The sequence below is a fragment of the Sinohyriopsis cumingii genome, chromosome 15 (genome assembly GCF_028554795.1).
Source record: "Sinohyriopsis cumingii isolate HCF-2022 chromosome 15, ASM2855479v2, whole genome shotgun sequence".
NCBI lineage: Eukaryota > Metazoa > Mollusca > Bivalvia > Unionida > Unionidae > Sinohyriopsis > Sinohyriopsis cumingii.
This window is the reverse complement of record NC_142975.1, coordinates 135,266,340-135,286,759: the sequence shown is the minus strand read 5'-3', so window position 1 is coordinate 135,286,759 and position 20,420 is coordinate 135,266,340. Positions and strand designations below refer to the sequence as shown.

At 36.8% G+C, this 20,420-nt stretch overlaps 1 protein-coding gene across 1 annotated transcript in view; it reads left to right on the top strand.

Moving 5' to 3' along the window:
• The window catches only part of LOC149782837 (aquaporin AQPAe.a-like), a 35,846-nt gene extending 28,242 nt beyond the window's left edge, over positions 1-7,604 (top strand). Inside the window, exons 2-4 of the mRNA XM_089934363.1 lie at positions 2,363-3,226; positions 3,535-3,615; positions 5,571-7,604. Of these exons, the coding sequence (XP_089790489.1) occupies positions 2,363-3,226; positions 3,535-3,615; positions 5,571-5,750 (1,125 nt within the window). The 3' untranslated portion in view covers positions 5,751-7,604. The remainder of the gene's footprint in view (positions 1-2,362; positions 3,227-3,534; positions 3,616-5,570) is intronic.
• The last annotated feature ends 12,816 nt before the right edge of the window (positions 7,605-20,420 follow it).

Genomic DNA, 20,420 nt, shown 5'->3' with positions numbered 1-20,420 from the left:
TGAATTTGCACAAGTCGACCAGGAACCTCCCGAGTATGTTGCTCGATATCTCTCGTCATGGGAATAAGCCCGAGATCTCTAAGTTCCTTATCTTTCTGTTGTTTGCCGTATGCGACTTGTTCGATCACTCCAGTAACTGGACTCAACCACTTTGACGATACTTCACCAATATGATGTTGCTCATCATCGTACTCACGAACTTTTTTCTTAAATAATTTTTTTGTCGGAATGAGTTTCCTTACTGCCGCTAATTCTTCTCGTGTTAATCTTGCAGAATGAGGCTCTCCAACTGTGCTAGTTTTTCGACTCATCTTATTTTCAACTATATTGTTTTATTGCAAGATAAAATTAGTATCCGCAGCCCAATTTTGCAATCACAAATAAATTTTACTACCCCCCCCCTAAATTTTGTTTTTTTTTTTTATGTCTGAAAATGCATCCCGGGGCGAATTTTTAATGATTAATTTTCGTAGAAGGCTTTATTTTTGAAATCTGAGGCTTCTACGAAGAAATGTTTGGTGGGAGGCTTAAATTTATCTGAGCCACCTGGTCTGTACGACTTCCCTGCTGCTTTAAGCAACTTCCACCATGACATGAAGTGCTCGAGAACTGGGGCTACCAGTAGTTTATGCAAATAAAAAGTATAAAGAGTGGTGTATTATATAACATTCCCGTGCCTTGGGTATGAGTGGTGCAAGTATGTGGCGTTCCCATGTCTTGGGTATGAGTGGTTTAAGTATATAGCGGTCACGTGTCTAGTGTGTCAATGGTGTAAGTATATATCGATCCTGTGTCTTGGGTATGAGTGGTGCACATATATAACGTTCCCGTGTCAAGTGTGTCAGTGGTGTAAGTATATAGCGTTCCCGTGCCTTGGGTATAAATGGTGTAAACATAGAGCATTCCCGTGCCTTGAGTATTAATGGTTTAAGTATATATCATTCCTAGAAGTCCTAAGTTTACCCCAATAGTCCAAAAAATTCCATACAACTTCAGTTGTAAATTATAAATCCCGACGTGTCCGTTCTACACATAAATTTTACTCTAATCAGTGCAAGACTACATATCTCACAGCCTGCCAAATATCTATCAACAGCGCTTCTGCATGGTTTCTCTTCGTTAGGTTTACGTACCACCAGCAGTTAACGCCGTAGAAACTATACAACTAACCCATGGCACAGGAAACTATTTTAACTACGTCACCTTAGGCCAGTAAAACTATGGTTTACAGGTACATTTCGACTATAACATGTATAGCTACCATGATCTAGATTATAAGGTATACTTTATTGCAAATTAAAATCTTCAGTAATGAAACTTAAAAGGTTTTTCTATGTTGAAAAGATATATTTGTATTCTTGAAGAAGTTATCTATTCTTGGTAGCAAAACCTTTTCAGATAGTTTATAAAGAAACTGAAAGTTGTGAAACTAAACAAGTAATCACTGGAGTTTGTTTTATTGTAGGGATCGCCTTTTTATATAGATACCATGATTCTTGTTTCAATGCTGATAAGAAATGTCTAATTGCCTAATGGGGGAGCAGCAATAAACATTTTTGTCACAGGTTGTAAAATAATATCACCACTATTGATAACATTTTCTGTACATTGTCGCATACGGATATTTTTCGTTTTTCTAAGAGATCATAAAAGTGATTTAAGTCGCACTTTATTTGTTTAAACGGTCGGCTATAACGCTGGTGATATGTTTCTTAAATTGTATTTATTCAGGGTGGTATCAATTAGAACACGAAATGACTCGTAGCTTTTATTTGGCTAATAATGTCCTTAAACTAATTAGCATATATGTCTGAAACAGATTTTTGGATCAGAATTCATAGCTCCGTTTTGCTCAATTGCGACATACAATTTCAAAGCCTTCGCTTTGCGGCGTTCAAATAGTCGCCAAAACAATCTAATATCACATTCTGCTGCTTGTTCCAAAATCCTGAAAAAGATTTGGTAATGTATTCTTTACTGAATGTACGTGCTGAAGTACCGCTCGGTTTTCCGAAAGCAATCCGTGATTTTCTTGCATTGCACTGGTGTTTGTTAATCTTTGAAGCTTTTGTCTTGATTTACCTCTCCATGACCATTTTATGTTATAGGCAGTTCTACAGGAATCGCAACAGCTGGTTTATTCGAAAAATCTGTTTCTACTTGGTAACGGGGAAAATTCAAATGACCTAATTCAACTAATGTCTTCAGTTTAATAAGAGACATAGTTTTTTTTCCAACCAGATATAAGTAATTCAGTATGGCAAAAAGCAATGGGATTCACCCAAAGTCTGACTTAAATTTTGGCTGCATATCAATATTGCCGTAAGAGGTGATTTTGATTCAGGAGTTTTTCTCATTGCAGGAAGCTGGCTCTAACATTGCCTTTAAAAACGAAGACGAAGCAGGAGACGATTTAATCACGCCGTCAAGTCCTTTGATTGATTTCGACGAAACTGATCGTTTCAACTCTCACGCTGGTAACCTTCATAAAGCGTGGAAAAAGACGAATAATAACAAAGAGTCTCGCGAAGCCAAGGAGGATGACGTGTCTGACGATTACAGTAAACCCGGGAAATCCCGACAAAGCCCGGTAAATCCCGAGGACAGATTTCCTGAAAATTTACAAAAGTTTAGAACGCTAACCAGTTTAGATGATATCAAATCATTCCGTCTTTGGAAAGCAGTAGCGGCCGAGTTTGTTGGAACTTTCATTCTTGTGCTTGTGGGTTGCGGTTCCTGCATCCAGGGCTGGCCATCTGATAATTCCATTTCTCTCAATGATACCAAAGTAGATTTACCCAAAGAACATTTTGATGCCGACATTGTCCAAATTGCACTTGCCTTTGGATTAAGTGTGTCAACAGTTGTTTGGATCATTGGGCACGTTAGTGGCGGTCATATAAACCCGGCAGTAACATGCGCCACGGTTATCACTCGCCGTGTCAGCGTGGTACGAGCCATTTTGTACATCATCGCTCAGCTGTTGGGAGCCGTAACTGGGGCAGCAGTTCTGAAGGCGGTAACTCCAAACGAAATGCAAGGCACTCTAGGCTGTACACTGTTAGATAAACACGTAAACGATGTAATGGGCATCTTTTTGGAATTTTTGATTACCTTTGTCCTGGTTCTGACAGTATTTGCTGCGTGTGACAAACAGCGGAAAGACTTAGGAGGCTCATTCCCCCTTACGATTGGGCTATCAGTAACAATGTGTCACCTTTTTGCTGTAAGTTTAATCTATTTTAAGTAAGTAATGAAGTAAGAGAGAGAGAGAGAGAGAGCAAATGAGAAAGTAAGGAAGCCAGTATGTATGTATGTATGTATGTCTGTATGTATGTGTCTTTGTATGTATGTATGTATGTATGTATGTGTCTTTGTATGTATGTATGTATGTATGTATGTATGTATGTATGTATGTATGTATGTATTTGTTTATTTATGTTAGTAGTTAAGCATTTAATTATTCGTTAGGATTTTTATCACACTTTGTTCAGTGATAAACGTTCATCCAATTTGGTCATTTTTTTGTTGTAGGTGAGGTATACTGGCTCCAGCATGAATACTGCTCGTAGCTTCGGCCCAGCTGTTGTCATGGGACTATGGTCGGATCATTGGGTAAGTATATTTTTATTCAAACTCCAGCCAGAGGTTACACAAAGAATACACGTTGTTCCTATTGAAGAAACCCATTTTCCGAAACACACATTTCTTCTATCAGATTGAATATATTGTAAAATTTGTATTTGATGGCATTTCCCGGACACCATTCACAGGAAAGTGTAAGGTCTTGAAAATGGTGAAGATGCTCCTTTAGAACGATTTGCAAAAGCTAATCTGTTTAGTATGCTAATTTTATTTTAAAAGTATGAATCATGAAAAGTGTGTGTGTGTGTGTGTGTGTGTGTGTGATTAGTATGTTTAACGCAGCTGTAGCAATTATTCAGTCATATCGATACAATGTCTGCAGTTTGACAGCTTGTAGTGATGTCTAGCGCTGGGAACACCATGCTGCAGACATGTAGCATGATGTCCCACCCAGTCACATTATCCTGACACCGGGTCGACCTAACACTAACCTTTTAATGCTGAGCGTCAAGCGAGGCAGCTGTTAGTACCATTTTTAGAAGCCTTTTGTATGACTCGGCCGTGGATCAGAGACTGACGCTCTAACCACTAGGCCACCGGAGCGGTGACAAATTTGTAGTTTAAAAGAGGGTATCGTTTTATTTCTTAGGGAAAGGGTTATTACCTTGAAGTGCTTTTAAATGTAACTTTATTGAAAAGATGTTTTGATCACTTTCTGAAAAAAACTTGTTGAATAAAACATACTATGGTTATAAAAACTAAGTTAATCGTTAGTTTGGCAACCTGAGGAGACATTTTGTAATTCTGAGAAATAAAATAATGGGTGATACGGTTCAAACTTTGAAACAGATTCAGTCTGTAATGCGCCCATCCCCGCCTAGGCGACTTTGTTCGAGTTTGATATCTCCACCTGAAGAAATAGTGACAGACATGTCCCCCTTCTCTTCCCACTTAGTCCCTCCCCATTCGTCAAGAATAGGAACTTTTATATTTACCCTTACAGAAGTCGAGCTGAACCAGTATTTTGGTAGTGCCATGCGAGGCTACTACTTTCTACGACTCACCGAGGGTTGCTTCACTTAAAATGATCTACTGTTGACACGTTTCTTTACTTAAGTAAAATATCTATCAAAGGTGGCTTATGACACGTTTGCTTATTCGCATAAAGATATCTACCTAAATCGGCTTTTGACACATAAGACTCCTATTTGCATGCACGAATAACAAGAAGTTATAAGGCTGAGATAAATAGGAATATATATATATATATATATATATATATATATATATATATATATATATATATATATATAAAGAGAGAGAGAGAGAGAGGAAAAGAAAGAGACTGGTTGCTATAGATTTCATTTATGGATTACAAGAATTGTCACGATAGAAGAACAAACAAACGCTAAATGGTAACACAATAGTATGTTTTACAGCTTTTGATTGGTTTCAAGTTGTGTGACTTACAATATGTGACGGGTTGGAGAATGCCCAAGCTACTTTTAAATTATCATGCATATAACACTGCTGATTGAGCAAGTGAGGAGTCGGCAAGAAATAATATTCAAAACTTTGCATGCAGTCTAAAAGTACCAGTCTGAGGAGACAAATTTAACATGCATTTTTTTTTGTAAGAAGGTTTAAATGTAGTCTTTACGGGGAAGAGTTAGTCTCGAACGATTTCTCCTCCAAGAGAATTTTCTCCAAAATGTTAATTTTGGAGTGGAAAAATAGTAGGAAAAACTGCAGCCTGTAACACCTTTATTTTTTTATATAAAAGACGTTCATTCGCACAATCAGCAAAAGAAACAAAATTTGCAGACTACAGAGACATTTTATGTATTTAAAGTTTAGGTGGCTATGTATGTATGTATGTATCTATCTATGTATCTATCTATCTATATATCTATCTATGTTGTGTCTGTATTTAAGAATAAAGGCAAGCGAATCTCAACATTCAACTTTTTTTTTCTTTCTCTAAGGTGTATTGGCTTGGTCCAATATTTGGTGGAATATCAGCTGGGCTGCTGTATGACAACATATTTGCCGGGAATGCTTCACTCGCTAAATGTCGGGCTTTCTTATTCACCAGCCAGTTTGAGAACGAAAGTGATTCCACAAGGAGACGCAGGCTCAAGATTTGGGAGGAAGAAGAAATTTAGAAATGGGTTACAGACAATTTAAATCCCAGATCCCAATGAAAAAATGTCATAACGTTGAACAATGTAGCACTGACGGACAACTATCACACCGTTGATACGTTTGTTACCCGTCTAATGTCACTTGGAATAATGAAAGCGTTCATTTTAGGCCGAATGAATATAGAGTTCCACGATTCTTTTTGTACATTACCAAAAGAATATCTCAGAATTAATTCTTTGGTGAATATAACTGTACCGTAGAGTAGATGTAATAAATGTGATAATTTTAGATTTGCGTCATAACGGTTTGACATCATATTACCATTATTTGGATTCATGTCTGTAGTTATGAACTTGTGTGCTGTGTTGCACTGTTTCTAAAATAGAGAACTGATTGAAACAATTTTTTTTATCACTTCTGCATGATTTAAAAAAGCTAAAAAAAACAACATTATTCACATATTTCGGAACCGATTAGTTGTATTACAGTGCCTATACTTACTTGGGTATTATTAACAAAGCTTACTCGTGACTCTCTGTACGTGTTAGGGGATGTATAAGGCTCGATGCACTTTCCTTCATTTTTCAGGGCGACTAATATAGTCGACCTTTTCTGCCCTGGGATTCGTACCGTGATGATGTTCACGCTGAGAACATTTGGGTCTTTTCAAGAGTTAGTTTATGTAAAATATTTGGCTCTGAATTTTAAGAATTTTAACGTTCTAGCCTTTTATTTCTTCAGTATTTTCTGAGTGGGTTTAATATACTTAATGAATTTTTCATTTACAACGTATCATTAGGAAAGTGTTATGAAAAAAGATTTTATTAAATGGGATGGTAATAACACATTTCATAAAGATAACCAAGGCTGAAAGCAGAATATCATGGCTTCATAATAACCACGAAAAGTATCAACTAGGACATTAGAGTATGTCGCATGATCCAATTAATAAGTCCCTAGCGTATGCCCCAGGCTTCAAATATAGCTAAGACCCTAGCGTATGCCCCAGGCTCCAAATATAACTAAGATCCTAGCGTATGCCTCAGGCTTTAAATATAACTAAGACCCTTACATATATCTCAAGCTTCAAATATAACTAAGTCCCTAGCTTATGCCTCAGGCTTCAAGTATAACTAAGTCCCTAGCGTATGTCCCAGGCTTCAAGTATAACTAAGTCCCTAGCGTATGCCCCAGGCTTTAAGTATAACTAAGAGCGTATGCCATAGACTTCAAGTATAATTAAGACCCTAGCGTAGTTGTTCTTAACTTTTGGGCTGCGACTCAGACTAGGCTTATAATGTAAGCCTCGCGACCCATCTAATGCTAGAAAAAAGAATATTTGGGTAGGAAACTTCAAATTAGTAAGGTTGATTTCGGCAACCCACCAAAAACGAGTATGGCTACCCATTTTTGGGTCGCGATCCATGGGTGAAGAGAGCCACTTCCCTATCGTATGCCTCAGACTTAGTTCCATTCACACGCAATGTCGGTCTACAAATTCTCTACTGTATATTTTATTATTCGATATTATATAAAATAACATTGCTTCAAAGTGATATATGTAACAGAATAAAACTTGTGTACTGTATTGGTAATGAATTTCAATTGTCTGATTCTACACAACAATTAATAATGAAAATTATTTCAAAAATGGTTGAATGCACTTGCCCTTCAAAGAAATGAACGTTTGACAATAACACTGAAATACAAAAGTAATGCATTGGTAATTTTGATATTCAAACTGAAATATACTTAAATTTTGAGTTTCAGTGATTTGTAAAAATAGTTACCATTAATTTGGAAAACTTTATAAAGATTATAAACATGTATACCATTTAACTTTACGGAATAAAAACAGTTTGCTATATCTAATATTTGAAGATGCAGATATGGCTTTTTACCTTAATTTATCCTCACTTGTCTCTTACGTACTCAAGATTTACCCTATTGCATCCCTTCCTGTACTCAGATTTTACCCGCCCGTATCCTAACTTATCTCTTAAGTACTCAGATATTCCTTACTTATCTCTTACGTACTCAGATTTTACCCAAATGTATCCTCACTTATCTCTTATCTGCTTAGATTTTACCTTGCTGTATTCTCACTTATCTCTTACGTATTTTGATTTTACCTACTGTATTCCCCCTTATCTCTTCTGTACTCATATTTTACCCTACTTTTTTCTCAATTATTTCTTACATTCTCTGATTTTACCTACTGTATCCTCGCTTACTTGTTACGTACTCAGATTTTGCCATTCTGTATCCTCACTTTTTCTTATGTATTCAGATTTCATCCTCCTGTATTCTCACTAATCTCTTACGTACCGAAGAAAAGAGTTATATTTCTTTTTAAAGTTGTATTGGAAACAATATAACATTTCGATAATAGTCTGAAAAAGTAATAAATATTCGCATACCTTATTTTGAGAGATGTCTAAATGTTATATTTAACAGGTTTATTTATATAAATACAATGTTTACAGAATGATGGTACACCCGAATGTAGAAAGAAATATGTCAAGTTCATATTTTATTCACTGCGTTAAGTTAATTTAAGGAAACAACTTGCTATATTCTAACAAACTATCTTATACGCGTTCATATGTCGGATCCAACTGCAAACTGTATAGACCCAGATTTGCTTTTGCATAAGGTGCCGGCAGATCTGGGTTAATGCAGTATGTTATGAGTAATCACTAGAACTAATAAAACAGACCCTAATCTGTCGGCATCTTATGCGACGGTAGATCAGGGTCTGTGCTGCTTGCAGTTGGATTCGACTTACAGGTGAGAACAGATGGTAACTCTAGGTAACTCTAGGTAACTCCAGGTAACTCTAGGTAACTCTAGGTTATTATTGTCCTCTAAATCCAATCAAAATAATTTATTTTGCCTGTTGTTGAAACTGTGACATTGCACAAATTTACTCAAATAGTAAACCATTATACGATTATACCAAAGATTACCAATAACCCTTTTGTGGCTCATTTCCAATGGAGATCTATCTTTCAAGACAGAAACTAACGTTACGAGACTTTAGACAGAGGCGTTAAATCTCAAGGAGTCCTTGCGTCATAACTGCATTAAAGTATTTCTTCTCACTCTGAAAATAATGACACACTCATGCAAATTATAAATCAAACAAGATCTATCATTGAAACGGCAACGCAACAAAATGCAAACACTAAATGAGCTACATCTATGTAATTGAAATGGAAGAGAAATGTCGTCAGAAATCAGAAAGATTTAAATACTGTAACTAACAAAAAATTGATTTGTATGTAATTAATGAAGCTTTGGAATTATGCACATTCTAATTTTGTATGTTACTGAGGAACCTTTAGAATTATGTACATTCCGATTGCGTTTTTTATTAACGTTGCTTTTTTGGAATTATTCCTACTCTGATTTTGTACGTTATTACCGTAACTTTGAAATTACGCTCATTTAATTTTTTTTAATGCAATTAATGAAGCCTTGGAATTACGTACATTCCGATGTTTTGTGTTATTAATGAAGCTCTGCAATCACGCACATTCCAATTTTGTATGTAATTAATTAATCTCTGGAATTATGTAAATTCCAATTTCATATGTTATTAATAAAGCTGTGGAATTACACACATTCTGATTTTGCGTGTAATTAATGAAGCTATGGATTACGTAGATTCCGACTTTGTATTTTATACATGAAGCTGTGGAATTCGTACATTCCGATATTGAAGATTTGACAAAGGAAGTGCTCTAGTGAGCTTGCGCAGAATTTTACTTATTAAATTAAATAACCAAGATATATATATATATATATATATATATATATATATATATATATATATATATATATATATATATATATATATTTAACACTGACTTTATCAAGTCATCGCAACAAAATAAATAAAAAACAAAATTGTTTGGAACTATTTTGTTAGATTCATTACATGTGACCACTAATTAGTGGTCAACAGTGAAATCATTACTGACTTGAAAAGGCCCTAATCTGTAGTATTTTGGTGTGCCGAACACGAATATAACCGTGAAAAATTTGTATTGGCTCTCGTTTTGAAGATATTCATATACCTCATTTTCTATGTTTCACTGTGTAAATTTCTCCAGTAGGACTGCAGCAACATCCGGAATAATGATGTAACATTGCATAATACCATCATGCTCACATCATCCACAGTTGATTGCATCATTTTCTGATGCAATGCAATACTAATGCCATGCGGCTGCTGAAGTAAGTTGACGTCAGCAGTGTACTATACATGTGTAGGCCTATTATACTAATGCCAGGCGGCTGCTGAAGCTGACGTAAGCAGTGTACTATATAAAGCCCAATCAGATAGGTTCAGCATTTAAAATATTTTAGACGTTGTGCGAGACAGTTCAAGCTACTGTTACATAAAACTTATTATTTTATCCATTTACGTACAATAAAGAACAGTAATGCCTCGAAAGTGTGTTAATACCGCGGACAATTTTTGCTATATTTGTGGGGAAGTGACATTTGCCAACCAGAAGAAAAGTATCAATTCTCAAGTGAAGAAGGCATATCATCTTTACTTCGGATGCAAGGTTGGTGACCAAGACAAGCCTTGGGCTCCGCATATATGCTGTGCTACATGTACAACACAGCTTTCACAGTGGTTGAATTGCAAAAGGTCATCAATGCCGTTTGCAGTCCCAATGGTGTGGAGAGAGCCAAGCAACCACTTAAATGACTGTTACTTCTGCTTGGTTCCTCCTCTTTCCGGCGGAATAACGAAGCGAAAGAAGTCGAGAATAGTCTACCCAAACATTCCGTCTGCATTGAGACCAGTTCCACATGGTGAGGGACTTCCTATTCCAGAACCTCCAGCAGAATATTCTCTTGATTCATCTGACGAAGACAAAGGTGAGTCGACCTGTTCTTCTCCTGGTCCATCAGCATGCAGTGATCCAGATTTTCACTGTGGTGCATCATCAACCCCACACAGAATAACACAGGAAGAACTAAATGACCTGATTCGTGATTTGGACTTATCAAAGAACAAGGCAGAATTGCTAGGATCAAGACTCCAACAATGGAATCTTCTAGAAGAAGATGTCACAATTACTGCATATCGAAAGCGCCACCAGCAATTGGAGCCTTTCTTCAGAAAGGAAAGTAATCTGATATTCTGTTCCGATATTGAGGGCCTCATGAATGCTTTAAAAATCACTCATGACCCACAAGAATGGAGACTATTTGTGGACTCTTCGAAACTGAGTCTCAAGGCTGTGCTTTTGCACAATGGAAACATTCTTCCATCTATTCCAGTAGCGTATGCTGTCCACATGAAAGAGACATACGATAACTTAAGGCAGCTACTGAATTCCATTGAGTATAACAAGTACAGCTGGCACCTCTGTGGTGATTTGAAGGTAGTTGCCCTTTTAATGGGACTGCAGCAAGGATATACACAATACATGTGTTTCTTATGCGAGTGGGATAGCCGAGCAAGGGAAATGCACTACATGAGGAAGGAATGGACTCTCAGGCAGAATGTAGCCATTGGAGAGAAGAATATCCAACACCCAGCTCTGGTTGAGGCTCAGAAAATCTTGCTACCACCCCTTCACATCAAACTAGGTTTGATGAAGAACTTCGTGAAAGCCATTGACCGGACTTTGCCAGCATTCCGATACCTGCATGAAAAATTCCCTCGACTCAGCGAAGCAAAGATTAAAGAGGGAGTTTTTGTGGGTCCTCAGATTCGAGAGCTTTTCAAAGATGACCGGTTCAACAATTTGCTGGAAGGTGACGCGAAACAAGCATGGAATGCTTTTCGCCTAGTTTCTACAAACTTCCTCGGAAATGTTAGGGCAGAAAACTATAAGGAACTAGTAGAAGACATGTTGATGAAGTATAAGAAACTTGGCTGCAATATGTCTCTAAAGATTCACTTCCTTCATTCCCATTTGGATTTCTTTCCTAGCAACTGTGGTATTGTTAGTGATGAACACGGCGAACGTTTTCATCAAGATATCGCAACAATGGAACAAAGATACCAGGGAAAATGGTCCACTACAATGCTGGCTGACTACTGCTGGACACTCCTCAGAGATGCTCCCGAACAGCTGTACAAGAGACAGGCGAAGAAATCTAAGATGTAGTCAATGACTTGATTTTTTATAGGTAGGCTATTACAGTTGACCTTTTACTATTGGAATGCATTTCGTTATGTAAACATTAATTTCTTGCAGATTACAAAAAAACTAGAGCCAATTTTGCAATTTGACTGTCATATTCGTGTTCAGCACATAAAAATTGATAAGAATTGACTAATTTTATTTCAGTAACATGACTTTTGTAAAAATTTGTTGTCCAGTGTAAGCTGGTCAGCGTATGAATACTAACTTTCAAGTCGAGAATACAATTTAAATGAAGCTTTCGCATTAAAACGTTTGAAATGTATTGATTATATAAGCATGTAATTCCTAACGCTTCTTTTTTTTTTAAAAAAATGCAAATTTGTATTTACTTGACAAAAATGGAATCTAGGCTAAAATTAAATAAGAAAATAAATCCTGCAAACGCTTTAAAATATATTGGTTTACGGAATGCATTTAAGCATGATAACATGGAAATAATCAGTTTCAGCTATGATGCCAAGATGATTCACACAACAAACAACCCTATAAAAATAAACAAACAAAAATAAAAATAAACAACAAAGAAAAAGAAAGAATAAATGACATATTATATATGGAAAAAGAGAACAAAATGTATTTGAATTAAAATCGTCTTTTTTATGCGATGTCCACTCATGGCCATGTTGAATTATAAAATCGACGGGCATTCGTCAGTACTGTTCCAATTAGGTGATGCTGTAGGAAAAGCCATTGAATATTATCAAGAAAATCTCTAATCCTGCCACGTTGTAATTTTGTAATAATGCTTGTTCTTGTAAAACACGCAACCTCCCCAAATTGAATGCATGCATCATGAAAATATAGCACGACCACAGAATGAGAAATAAAAACAAATAAAACCGTCAACTAAATAGCTATTTATTTATTTATTTATTTATTTAATTAAGTAGTGTAAGGACCTTGCTGTCTTCAAGTTAACAAAATAAACCATATATATCTTCATGAACACGGACACACCTTCTCTCGTTAGTTAATTTACATTTAAGTGGTTTTCGCACATTGGTGCATGTACCACTGTTCACCTTCTCTCCGTTTGTCACTGAAGTTTATACAAACATGATATATTCCAAGAAGAGTGTGTGATTTGTGTGTGTGATTTAGATTTTTATCGTAGCTTTAACAATTTTCCAGTCATATCGTTATGATATCTGCAGTCTGTTAGTTTATAGTGATGTCTAGCACTGGGGCATCATGCCGCAGACATGTAGCATGATGTCCCACCCAGTCACGTTATCCTGACACCAGTCCTAATACTAACTTTGTTTTGCTGAGTGCCTAGCAAGGCACCTGTTATTACCTTTTTTAAGAAGTCTTTGGTATGACTCGGCCTGGTTTCGAACCCACGACCTCCCGCATCCAGGACGGACGCTCTAACAACTAGGTCACAAGGCTGGTCTTATTGTAAGATGTTTTTGTGGTTAAAAAACCAAACAAAACATATGAGATGTACTAAAACACAAGATAAGAGACTTGTTATGCTATGAAAGCAGTCTGAATACAGTAAAGTGTTTAAATGAAAATAAACGTTGCCGTATACTTATAAATGTTCCAATTAAGCCTCAGTAAGTTTCAAGTTTGAAACTGGATACGGATGCTCTCTAGAGAATGGGTCAAGGACATTTATAAATAATCGCAATACAGCAGACCAAACGCACACAAAAGTTTTCCTCGTACTCACTGTCTTCATCTATTAAGAAGATGCGTATTTGTTTCTCCTCTTTGGTGTAAATCAAAACTTTTTATCGTTATTTTCACTCTTACTATAACTTTAATTCAAATGCTCAGCATTATAAACTCGCAATATCCCACTACCTTTGCTTCTTCGTGGGGCGGGGGTGGGGTGGGGCATGATGGAATTGTAATTAGAGTCCATTCGGATAAAAGGCAGACAGATAGGAGAAAAAACGTTAACGCAGGCGGGTTGAGACAAGCCAGAAATAATCTGGGCCATTGGAAATAAGTGCCATAAAAGGCAATTGTCCAGGAATAGATGTTAATAATGGCACACTAAATAGTTTGATTCGGACTTCGATGTGATTGTTACAAGTTTGGCGGTTAGATAAAGTGAATCCTAATTATCAGCAGGGAGGGTGAACAGACCACTTTTTAGACAAGTCCATTCGCAAAAATAAAGCTTCCAACGAAAATGAAAATGCAAGCATCAATAACGCCAAATCGAAACCTCTAACATACCGAGACTTCTCTAATTGGGTTAGCTCGTTTTTTATTTCATCTTTGAAATTTGTGTTTTCGTTTTTTGAATGCGTGTTCGTTTACTCGTCGGACATTCACTTTTGATCATCCCCTCCCTGCTGCTGTGTGTGTGTAAGAAAAGCGTGGTCAGGTTATGTAATTAAATCATTATTATATCAATAAGGGAATCTCTTACATCTAAACTAGCTCGACAGGGACTAGAGACAATTAAGAAATATCTCCCCGTCCGTGATTCTGTCAAGCAGCTACTACAACAGCGTTAGGAAGCTCGAGTGGAATTTGCAGATAATGCAACATAATTATTTAAACCAATTTTTGATCCAACCAAAACGATTGCTGAACCTACAAAGGCATCACAGCCGGTTTTCGGAGCATCACAAAAACAAATTATGGAAGCTATGGAATTCAAGACGTTAAAAATATTGTCGAGGATCTTTCCAAACCAGAATTAAAAACTAGATATTTTACTCAGCAATGCTATATAGAAGTTATGGCTGACCCTGTTAAAGTTGCTGCGGTGGGATATCAACTATGGCATCACTTTATAAAGCCAGAATTTTATAACACTCTAGAAGACCAGTAGGCTGCTAGTGTATTTTGTGAGTACAAGGATATTCCACAAAACAGTAAAATGAATTTTTATTTATTGATGAAGCTTATGAAATGAAGAAAAGTGTTGGAACGCCAGTTATATCACTAGGAAAGCAGCGATATCGACAAAGGAGACAACCATCACATGATCTCGGTGTAACTGGAAGTGGTAATGGTACTCGAATAAGTGGTCTTATTACTCGATGTCCCAATAATGTCCTTGCCAATGCTGAAAGACTAGAAATTTTGATTGGCGGAAAACGAGCCGGTAATAATTCCCCCGAAATCATTAATGAAGCAGCTGATATTTGTCAACGATTATTTACAGGCGATATCATGGACATTGATGTTTATCGGTCCCTCATTGATGAAATCGTTGATGATTATTATCGCAGTGATTGAGGGTATGTAATAAGTTCAGTGACAGGAACAAAAGATGATTATACAAAATGCTAAACGTGGGCCTGCAATGGTCAGGGTGATAAATTCGCGATTACCTACTTATAAAGCGATTTACGGGGATGGTCTCGGTGATGTTGTTCAGGGTCTATTTAGAAGGATAGCCCCAACAGCAATTCTGATTGCAAAGCAACTGGGAATGAAGGCTATTTGCTTTGTTCGTGTTAAAGGTATTGGTGCTGTTAGTGATGTTACCGGTAAAGCATTGTCAGAAATCAAGGACAGACTAGCACGATTAATACGACGAAAACCGCAATCAGTAAAATTACCCAGCTCTGACGTTATGCCTGCAAACGTCAGTAAAATAATAAATTAATCTGCAAATAAACAACTAGCAGAGTTGGTTGGTGTACGAATGTCAGAAAAAGAAAACAATACAACTGCAAGTCTGATTGCAGGAGGTGGTCTTCATGTTAGACGATAACAAGTATAATAAAGATGTTCAAACGTATATCTGATCCCGCATTTGACATGGACGCACCATTAATCAAGGATGAATTGATGCTTGATTATCAATATTATTCTTATAGTGAACAAAATCTCAATCAGTAATCAAGAATCGAGCTGTACAAGCAAATAGTTCTTACCCGCTGAAGTATTTATTGAAGTAGAAGGTGAAATTCCAAGAACAGATAATACTGAATATAGAGCTGATGTTACGGTTGGTTTTGTTAATAATGGTGTCATGGCGTTGTTTAAAAGTGCTACATATATGATTGACGGAAGTGACATTGAATCAATTCAGAATGACGTTGACTTTGCCATAACGATAGTGGGTCCTGCAAGATACAGCGACGATTATTGAAGATCAGCTGGTCCGTCAATGATGTTTTTCAAGGATACTTCTGACCACCCTGACAACAGACAGTATGATAATAAGGCGACCAAGAAACAATGCCGGCGTTGCTGACGCTGATGTGGAAAAATGATTATCAGCGTTAATCCAGAATTCAACTTATGATTCGCAGCGCGTCGATCAATGCTACAAGATGGAAGAAGAAGATTTTCATGTGCAATTCCACCGTCATATCTTTGGATTTTGCAGAAATGTCAGAAAGTTTTTTCCGGAGCCAAGCATACAGTTGTACTTGTAAGAGAAGGTGACAACAACGATACAATCTGGCGCCCTCTCGGTGATGAAGGTAAAGTAGTACTGACAAAACTGTAATTGTGGATGCCAACAATGACGCCATTTAAGAAGGACGTCTGCTCTCTTATGAGTCAAGGTGGTAAATCAACAGTATCATGGTTGACGATGACCACAGATAGTGTTCAAAGTTCTGTTGATGGTTTATTTACACGGCAGAAAGCATCATAGCAAGGTGTCTATGCACAACGACATATATGCGTTGCTTTCCAAGATGCTACACGATAAATTCACAAACACATAGCACAATGATATTCGACAAACATGGTATTTAAGAGAATAAATGGACATCAGGATCCAGCTGAGGACGTATTATTGAATTTTAAAAATAATCATGTAGCACGTGCATATCATCGTTTGATGGAATTCGTGGGACGTGATCAAAATGTTGATTCTAGTCTACAAGCATCACAACTAGACTTTACAACGCTGTATCTGATTTATTACGTTTCTGTGGAACATGTAGATTTAATAAGAGAATCTGTCGTTGATGTATACTTTCAATCTCGTGTGACAAGAGGAGCTATTGCTGATACAAAGTATTCGCTGTTATACTCTCAGACAAATCAATGTTACTTGAAGGTGTTGGTAGTCGAATGAGAGTTATTGATGCCCCAGTAAAAAACATATACATGTTTTCCAAACATGTATTTAAAACGCTCATGATATTATAATGTCATATCATCATGTTAGTGTTACTCTTACTCCTGATCAGATTTAAAAGCTACAATCAGCATAAAAAGTAAACGTGAAATAAAAATGTTGCTGAAATCAGAACAGATCGTAGGTGGTCCAAATAAACTATCACTGACAGAAAGTCAACTCAGGCATTTCAATGACTCCAGATGATCAAAGACCAGGTGTTGCAAAAGCAGTTTCACTTTGTGCTGCTGCAACTGCCGCATGGATGGCATTAAAGAAAACAACAGGTCGCAGACTAAAAAGTTCATAAAAAGGGAATGGTTTAAGACTGCCAGGAACCCCCTATTCGTGGTACAGTGAATCCGCTCGCGGATCGGGTCAAAGATTGCCCGAGACACTTCGTTGATACTTCCTATGTCCAATTTTGATTTACTTGATGCTGCTAACAAATTAAACAAATTATGCATGATCAATTACCAAAACAACCAAAACCCTGTTTTAACCTGTATCATTAATATGGATTAAAGTTCTGGTCCAGACACTCAGTGGTTTGCATACACAATTGATCCATATGGAGTTGTTTATTTGTATCCGTATCGATTGGCGCCACCATCAGAATGTTTAAAATATGTGAGCACGGTACGAATCACTGCGCCGATCTGGTATTCAACATTACCAACACAGACAATAACCAATCCGCCAATATGTGGCCGTGAAGTAATCGCTGTACTCGGTGTTTTGTCAAGGTCGCTGACACCATCTCATAAAGCCGTGCACCAGTATACATCGTCGTCAACAGTTTTAAACGGGTCTTAGTGTAATGTATTTACGGAAAATCTACTCTAAGACTCAGGGTTAACCTCATGGCGACTTATCTAAAAATGTAACCCTTGATCAGATCAGAATGAAATCGCCGATCATTTGAGTCTCGCAAATGTGGACCAAAATAAAGTAGTTGTTTTTCAGGATAAACAAGGACGATTAAAGACGAGCAATATCTCGTTGACAGATATTGTTCCGTGGCTTACAGATACGACCGAAGATAACTTCGTGGTGTTTACTGAAAACGGTAAAATTAAAAAATCAGATGAATCATTCTTACCACTCATGGGAGAAATTGCTGGATATATTAGAAGAACTGAAGATATTATGTATGGTAATCTGAACAGGAGTAAAAATACAATATTTAATGTGACAGAACCAAAATCAGACGATGATGTAGCAACAAATAGATACGTAGACAGTAACAACAACACAATTAGAACTGAGATCAATGATCGTTTACTATCCGCAGGTGATATAATGACTGGTTCTCTCAATACGACTAATAATATAATTACTGGTCTTGGAGAACCAGAATCAAACGATGACGCTGCAACGAATATATACGTCGGTGATAGCAACATTCCGATAATGAACTCGTTAATGACAATCAATGATGGAATGACCATATTTAGATCTGAATATTCTAATCATGGATTTCTTTGAAAAACCAACATTTATCGGCATTAAACTCTCCGAAATCAAAAGATCACTGACAGTGTAGTATATACAGTAGCGTCTGGATCAGCATTATGGACACTACTCGTTAAATCCATTAAATATCACGCGGATGTTACCCTCATATACACGTTCTTTGTACTTGATATAACAACATTTACGACATCTACCACATCTTCACGGCGTTATCCACTAACATGACTATCTGGATCTATGTTAGTGATATGGGAGAAAAACGACGCAGAAACATTTGTGGTGAAACCCCGAAGATAAAGAATTAGACTTGTTATACTATTGGTGTCTTGAATTAGTCGCTAAACTACCACCTATGTACAATATGAACTCCCCAATCGACCTTCAACATTTCAGATACGAGCAAGTGTGTTCGTGCATGCCCAACTGGAAAAACCATCCACGATTATACAGAAAAACAACAACAAAAAATATCGCAGACGTGTAGTAGTCACTGATATAATTGTATACTCTGCATATGCGGTTATCGCTGGATAAGTAACGGTCATCGGCGCATTATCAATCACATACGTGATAGCACCAGTAATAGGAATTGGTGTTTCAGTTGCAACAGGAATTGCTAATATTCTTAATAGCATCGTAAAATAATATCCACCTACGCGGTTAATAAATTACAATAGTATTGAATAAAGCTGCATACAGCGAAGCTAGCATACACCAAATCATCTTCGTTGATATCATCAGATCTCAGTGATGCAATAATATCAAATCAAGAGTTCACATATATGATTAAGATTTGTCATGCGGCAACGACTATGACTGCATCATCGTCGACTGTGTCATAATCTACGAAAAACTATATTAGACCGCCGATTTAACAAATTAAGGGATATAATCAGGGTTTCAATAATAATGTCTTCAAACGATCAAAGATCGTCACAATTACAAAACATATCATCGCTAATACAACATCGTTGAAAACCACGATGATATAAGCAAGCTCAACTGACCGTGATTTCAGCGTTAGCGATTCCAGCGAGGGAAATAGCATTAGCACAATTACAAGGGTATCATAGTTGGCCAAATATTAGGTCAATACCATTATGTGTGTTGCAAATAATTCACTGGTATTTGCGTATAAAAATAAACCCGATGGAACACCAGACAGGGATGGTGTGAGTATACATACGGGCCATTATCAGAACGAATAAATCAACGATGAGTTCCAACGCAGAATCAAATCTATCAAGAATCGAAAATAGCTATAACGATTCATGAACCAACATTATCGTCCGCTATAAAAAATAAACTCGTTAGATTATGCCGCCGATATATATCAGCGGTCGATCAGAACTGCGTCAGGATGGCCAGAGATAGCACCTGTTTATCAAGGACCACCAGGACCTCAACGATCAGACTTTTCCACGGATAAACGAATATATATAAAACTTTCAGAGTATCGATAAACTCATCCATGGAAATATACTGATTTATATCACGGCGATACAAGACTTTATTTTATTGCTTTGATGGTACAAGTCTTCCTAGATTATCGAGATCTATATATAAATATAACAAGGATATAAATCCGATCGTTGACGAAAAGTTTATTAAATTATTTTCCGATGCAATCAGACCTGAGTACCAAAAGGTACTCGTTGATCTACGAAGTTTATTTTCTTGTATAACACGATAGTACAATCATGATACGCGTCAACATATCATTGTAACGATACAATATCTAAAACAGATTTTATCAGATCCCTCTGTTGTCAATCATATTACCTCCACTGATGAAGATATTGATATTAAACCTTCCAAGAAGTCAACACTTGAACAATTATTTCTCTAACACTATAAAATAACCGAAAAACAATTAAGAAGATATTTTATACTTTCCCGAGTTATTTAAAACAGTCGATGATGTTATCGATGAGTAGTTTCCGAGCGTCGTTGGTTAGCAGGGATACATTTTATATACATTC